The following is a 6,489-nucleotide window of genomic DNA, read 5'->3' on the forward strand; positions in this document are numbered from 1 at the left end:
AGCCCCTAAGTCAGGATCCATTCGGCCGCCCCTTGCTCGAAGGGGCGCTCGGCCGCCTCCTGCTCGGAGGGGCGCTCGGCCGCCTCCTGCTCGGACACAACTTTTTCCCCCCAACACTAGACAATGAGCGGAAAAGAGAAGAACAAAATGATGCTTCCCCATCCCGGCCAACGTAGCCAAGACGTCTTGAACCGATTTTGGCCTTTGGCCAAACCTACCTCAAGACAAGACCGATTTTGTCCAGTTGTATCAATAATAAAATCCCCTTTCAAGGAAAAGCTGCCCATAATACATCACCCAAATCTGAAATATAAAAAAAAATACGGACGGCGCATGTGATACACAACAAAGAAATAAAGAAGCCCTGCAATCATATATTCTTTTTCATATTTTAATATATCCGCATGCACATATGATTGCAACGGCAGAAACATCTTTCTTTTCTAAGTTCTTGATACAAATATTTTTTTTTTTCCTTTCCTTTTTCCCCTCCTGTAAGTCTGCAACAGCTCCAAAGATCATCATATAAATAAGCATTTATTTTCCTCTTCTCTCCACCCCACCCTCGTAACACCTTTAAACTCTTCCCACTAGTGCAGTCTTACATCTCCTTGTTAGCTCCATCCTAAGAGAAATATTAGAATACATATGCATTGATATTAGAACCTGAATTGGTAGTTATAGCTAAGTAAATTAAGGAAAAGAGATTTGTTCCGAGTCCCACATACCTCAAGAGTTGTCTGTCAGGTGCAGAGGAAGAAAGGAATCCCCTGTTCTCCTCTGCTCTCCTAAGAAGGTAAGGAATAATTTGGTTCACAGGTCCAAAGGGAAGGTACTTGCTCACTTGGAACCCTGCATTTCTGAGGCCCAGAGAGAGCCCATCTGCCATCCCCATTAGCTGAGCAAAGTGTAGGTTCTGGTTCCCCTTTCTGATCCCTAGCTCCTCTGCCATTCCTGCAGCTATTTTAGCTGGAACAACAACATCAACATCATTTTGACAATTCAAAGATTGAAAAATAACATACTTGTTATGATGTTTGAAAAATCAGAACTCCTTGGCATGAAGATTGCTCTATGTTACTCGAACATTATGGAAAGATGATCCATGCAAATCAAAGTTTAGAATCTTTTTAGGTCCAAGAAGAAAAACTACAGACCAAATTCCCCAACCAGGTTAGTAATTGGCAGAGGGGGATGGACCATATCTGAATTGTTTAAAGAGATAAGGCAATATATTAGAATTGCAATTTAGGTTCAGTGAACTCTAATAATGTCATAAAAAGAAAGAACACCAAACAAGAATTAAAATTATATTCATATTTGGATAATTATCTTCCATAGATTTGTTACCAGATATAAACAAAAAATAAAAAAGTTAAAAGATATCTCACGCGGCTAAAACACTGATTGAGTGATTTGCATGTGGCTCCAGATTCTACACTTACTACTTATCTGCACAATTTCACAACAAACAAGCTCAAATAACACCAGCATAATGGATCTAGCATGAGTTTCGGGAATGTACCGGATTCAATATTATGGGTGGCAAGCACCACTGCACCAGCTCCTCTACTGACCCTTTCCAGCATGAACAGTGCACAATCATTATAGCATCTATGTGTTGCTTGAATGTTCTCATGAATGGGAGAAGGCACTCCCAGAGAAGAAGCCAATTGGGTCTCCCTTGTCAAATAAGCACCTCTCACTAGCTTTACTCCAAAAGAGATTCCCTCCCTCTCTGCAGCTTGAACTACCTCTACCAACCTCTCTTTTGAGTCCCTCAAGTATGCCTGAACTGTTCCATAAACAATAGGTTGATCCTCTCGATTGAACCGAAATGCTGCTGCATAAGTGAAGTAATCTATTGCAGGTTGCACCGACGCATACTCCGCATCAATCAGCAAAGGGAGATTGGCTTTGGAACATCTTTCGCAAAGCTTTGAGAGTCTTTGGTGAGCTAATTGAAGTTCATGCTCTTCTTCCTCTGTTAGAGGGTCTGGCATTGAAGGGGTCAGATAGAGAGGGCTGGATTTGGAGAAGATGGGAAAAGAGAGTGCCTTCCATGGAAGATGGGATGATGGGTCCTTTTGCTCCCATCTCAGCAAGTCACTTATCCTTTCAAGCAATGAGATAGGGCAAAGAGCTGTGATCTTCACACAGATACTGACCTGTTAAATAGAAGTCCTGTTAGATTGCTGGAATTTATGATCATAATGAAAACAAAATTAATTGTCTGACTATATAATTGATTTCGTGTTTTGGCAATTCAAAATTCACATGGAAAGAGTATAATTCTAACTAGTTAACAATCCCATGCCATCCCAACATATTTGGAGTTTATTGTGACTGAGATTAAAGAAGAATTATTGTATAGCATCAATGATCTTGGCATGAAAAAAATTGATTTTCCAGGCGATTGAAAAAAATTCTTATTAGTTTTCTGTCATATCATTTAGGCATAAACTGACAGTCTGTTCTATACAAAAAAAGAAAATTTTTAACACCATCCTAGTTGTCAATCAGTTTAGATGCCAGCCATAAAATACCCTTATCAACAATGCTATAGACCAACTATGTTTGGCTTAACCAAGCGAGAAACAGCGAGCAATCTAAGTGTTTGACGAGTGATTCTTATTCCAATATCAGGTATCGCAGCAATGATCTCGTTTTAATGGAACAGCATCTTTATCTTTAAGAAAAAGCTGGCCGCACCCTTAAAAGTTCAACCAAATTGAAAATGAAATGATTTTTGAGTAACACCAAAACATTTGATTCCTGATGTAACCCCTCCACTTTTCCTTCTCCACTCATTGTTCCCGTGTCACGATCGGGGAAATTCAATTGGCGTGGTCCTAGCTCATTTTAAGAAGCTCATAGTGAGCTTTGTTTGCTTTGTTTTGTTCAACCAAGATCCTCTAAGGTGCGCAGATGGCATCACAGAGTGCTATGCGGTTATGAAAGATCGAAATCAGGAAATGAACAGCTATCAAAATGATCCATCAGTACGCTCTATGCCATACATGGTGCGTATTATTTGACAACCATCCATCTTTTAATGGTAATTATTTATGACTGATGGTGCCACTCAGCTGATGCAAAGTATCTTTGGATTTAACTGTCACTAGCGAAGATTCCTCCATAATATCAGATTCTAGCATCAAATACGACTCACTAAAACGAATGCATGCCTAAATGACACGTGCACAAGAATCCCATTCAAATGGAATTCATCATACACGTGTCCATTCTCCGTATCGGATGTCCTGCACCCGATCCACAGAGAACAATCTAGTACCCAGAATCTTCCTCAAGAGTAGGATACCACTCACCGAGGTTGGCGGGAGCGATGACGCCATCTCCACCGCCTTGAGAAAGCCATCCAGATTCCGGTCGCAGGCGGCGCCGTCTGACGCGTCCTCCAGCCCGTAATCCAGGACCCCCTTCAACCCGGTCTCCTCCCAGAGCTCCCGCAACGTCCGGCCGGCCTCCTCCACCCCCTCGCCGGCGCAGAAGTGCCGGAAAACCGTCCCCCGGACCGCCGCGACGACAGCCGCGCCTCCTAGCCGGCTCGCATGGACCGCCCTCGACCGCATCACGGCCGTTCCCAGGTCGACCACTGGGTCGAAGGCCAAGGCGTAGAGGGTGGCGAGGGAGCGGAGGAGGGACCCGGTCGGGACCGAGGCGAAGAGCCGCTCCGTGTCGGCCAGGTCCAGGATCCGGGCCGGCGGAGCGGCGGCAGTTTCGGCGAGCTTTTCCGTTACGTTTAACGGGGGCGAGGTGAGGGAGGAGAGGGATCGGAGGAGGTGTTGGCGGATTCCGGGAGGGATTCGGGTGACGACGGCCATTCAAAGGAGAGAATAAGACTTCTCCAACTCTTTGTTCGTGTTCTGCTGGCCGGGCAGAGGGTTCATTATATAGACGGAAGGATGGAAGGTAATAGTGTCTACTTGACTCCACGAAGGAACCAAACAGGTTGTCATGGGAATTTTCCTAGAAGAGCCGCGGGTGGGGAAACGAGAATCGTTGAGGACTTTTTCGTTTTCTCGTTTCCCGGATGAATCGGTCACACGCCTTGGTGCGTGGAGGATTGTTATGATGTGTTTGCTGCTTCTCGGGCACAATGAAGGGAGTTGTTGCCTGAGAATTAGGACAGGTGGCAGAATTTCAGTGGATTACGGGAGTGCGTGTAGAATGCAATTAGAATTGTCTGCGGCATAGTAATATAAAGAAAGATGGCAGGAAAGTCAGAGTGTAAATGGGGTGGGGAGATGACTCATGGCTGAGCTGGAGTAATGCGATAAGTGTCGCTTGGACAGAGTTTTTTAAAACGATTTTTTCGGTGCTTTAGTCCTTAGACGATGGGAACCGAATCTCTTGGCTTTCAATCTTTAATTTGTTGATTTAGATTGATGGTGAGATATGGTCCACTGTAAATAGATTAGTTCAATTTTAGCAATATTCTTTAGATTAGATAAATATCTTACTATGAAGATTGCTGGTTATAATTGTTTAATTTAAGATTTGCTTAGGGATGGCAATAGATTGGGTATGAGTTACTTGCCCCATATTTACCTTGAGGTGGGGTGGGTAGAATCTCAAGACAGAATGGGGGTAAAGTAAAGCTAAACAAGGTGGGCTAGATGGGTGGGATCAGATAAAGTTACAAAATTTATTTTTTTACATATATATAGACCACATTTGGGATAGATTTTACCACTATCCATACATTCACTGGATCTATTACGTGTTCGGTCCACCCTATTCGGATCAGATCGGGTATCCAATAAGGTAAAGTAAATTATTATCTCTAAATTTATTAGGTTTTGATTTATTTATGTTATTAGTAATCCAAATATTTTTTTTTGAATGTTTCTCTCTCTCCCTCTTTCTCATTTTAAAGGAACACTTTTCTAAAAATGCTTGATGATGTGCTTCCATCATTATATGTGTTAGGATCTGTCACATGCCGCAGAAAAATTTTAAAAATTTTCAGATCTGCAACGGAAGGGCATGCGCGAGATCCATTCATCGTATGAACGTATTTTAAAACATTTCGTTTGTAGATATATTAGGATTAAATCTTTTAAACCATTTTATATCATTAAGAAGATCAGATTTTCACCTTGTGCGGGTAGATGGTCTCCGCAAATCTAATTTACGTGAATTTGTTGAAGATTCGATGGAAGCCGCACACGCGTCCGGCCTCTACGGGTAGAGATGACTTTTGATGGCTGAAGTCATCTCTTTTTGAATCAACTCTTGATTGCCTTGAGAGGAAAAAGAAGAAGGATAGTTCAATGGAGGAAGAACAAAAGCCCACAGCCTTTTCTTTTTTCCTTCACATTGGAACCAAAAAATGAGAGGAAGAAGGGCCATGCCACAAGCTTCTTTTCCCGTGCTTTCTTGTGGCTGAAAGGAGGAATGGAAGGAGGTTCCTAGTTACCGAAATCCCAAAGAAAAGAACATTAAGGAGGGGCCGAAATCCCTACCCTTTTTGAAGTCCTAAGGGATAAGGATGGGCTCCTATTTTTTAGGAGCTCATCTTTATCCACTTACGCCCCTCCTTTTTCCTCCACGCAAGGGCCCAAGGGAGGGGCGTACACCCCTCCCTCTTATGCATTTAAATCAGCCACTTAATCATATTAGGTGGTGATTTGGTTGGGTCCAATGCTAGGGGTCCAATCCTATTCAAAATAGAATTAGGTGCACCCATTTCCTTTCATTCCAAATCCTAATCCAATTAGGATTTAATTGAACCATTACTCTATTGAACTCTTCCATCCTAATTCAATTAGGAGTCATTGGATTAATTAGATTAAAATTAATTAGGACTTAAGAACTCCTAATCTAATTAGAACTTCTCAAATTTCAGCCCTAAACCAATTAGGACTTTAAAAAACCTACTCTAAGTAGGACTTTAATTTAATTTGAAATCCTAATCCAATTTGGACTCCAAGAATCCTACTCTAAGTAGGACTCGTGATCAAGTCCAATTAATTAAATCCAATTAATTAAATTAAATTACAATCCGATTGCAATTATTCCTTTTTCAACTCACTAACCTTTAGCGAGTTATCTAATTATCAATCAAATTGATTATTTATGATTCCTAATCATATTCAACCGCCGGATCGGTCAATACCTCTAATGTGTGTGACTCCATAGGTTCTATTCTGTCTGGTAGTGAGATATATTGCGATCTCTATCACAATATCATTGAAAACTCCTTTCAATGGGTTGAAACAATTCCAACTCAACTCATCAGGGATTATTGACCATCAAGATGATTCCCGTGAGTCTCACCATCCACCAATAACACCTAGCAGCATGTAGTGGCTACCCAGCAGAATGGAATGATGAATCTCTAGGTGCAGTTATCGTATGATACAATCCTTCTATCATGGATCCCTACAGACCCGAGGTCATGGATAACTCGTCAAACCCCATTGTCTATCATATGTCTAGATTTATTCGACTTGAGTTCGAGAG

General features: G+C 41.9%; 1 protein-coding gene across 3 annotated transcripts; it reads right to left on the bottom strand.

Moving 5' to 3' along the window:
• Window positions 1-354: 354 nt before the first annotated feature.
• On the bottom strand, window positions 355-3,918 carry LOC103695723 (proline dehydrogenase 1, mitochondrial-like). Of its 3 annotated transcripts, XR_015976209.2 has the most exons (5): window positions 3,330-3,918; window positions 1,526-2,168; window positions 1,392-1,452; window positions 729-969; window positions 355-625 (listed from the first exon to the last, which is right to left on the bottom strand). XR_015976209.2 is itself a non-coding variant. In XM_008777114.6 (4 exons), the coding sequence occupies exons 1-4, from the start codon at window positions 3,843-3,845 to the stop codon at window positions 577-579; spliced, it is 1,449 nt and encodes a 482-aa protein (XP_008775336.2). In that variant the 5' UTR covers window positions 3,846-3,914; the 3' UTR covers window positions 355-576. The 3 variants fall into 3 exon arrangements, 1 of the variants encoding a protein (XP_008775336.2); XR_001880444.5 differs by having other exon boundaries at window positions 1,392-2,168; XM_008777114.6 differs by lacking the exon at window positions 1,392-1,452 and having other exon boundaries at window positions 3,330-3,914.
• Window positions 3,919-6,489: the final 2,571 nt, after the last annotated feature.

This window comes from Phoenix dactylifera, chromosome 3 (assembly GCF_051530095.1).
Source record: "Phoenix dactylifera cultivar Ajwa chromosome 3, Ajwa_hap1_PhDact_Kaust_v1.1, whole genome shotgun sequence".
NCBI classification, from domain to species: Eukaryota; Viridiplantae; Streptophyta; class Magnoliopsida; order Arecales; family Arecaceae; genus Phoenix; species Phoenix dactylifera.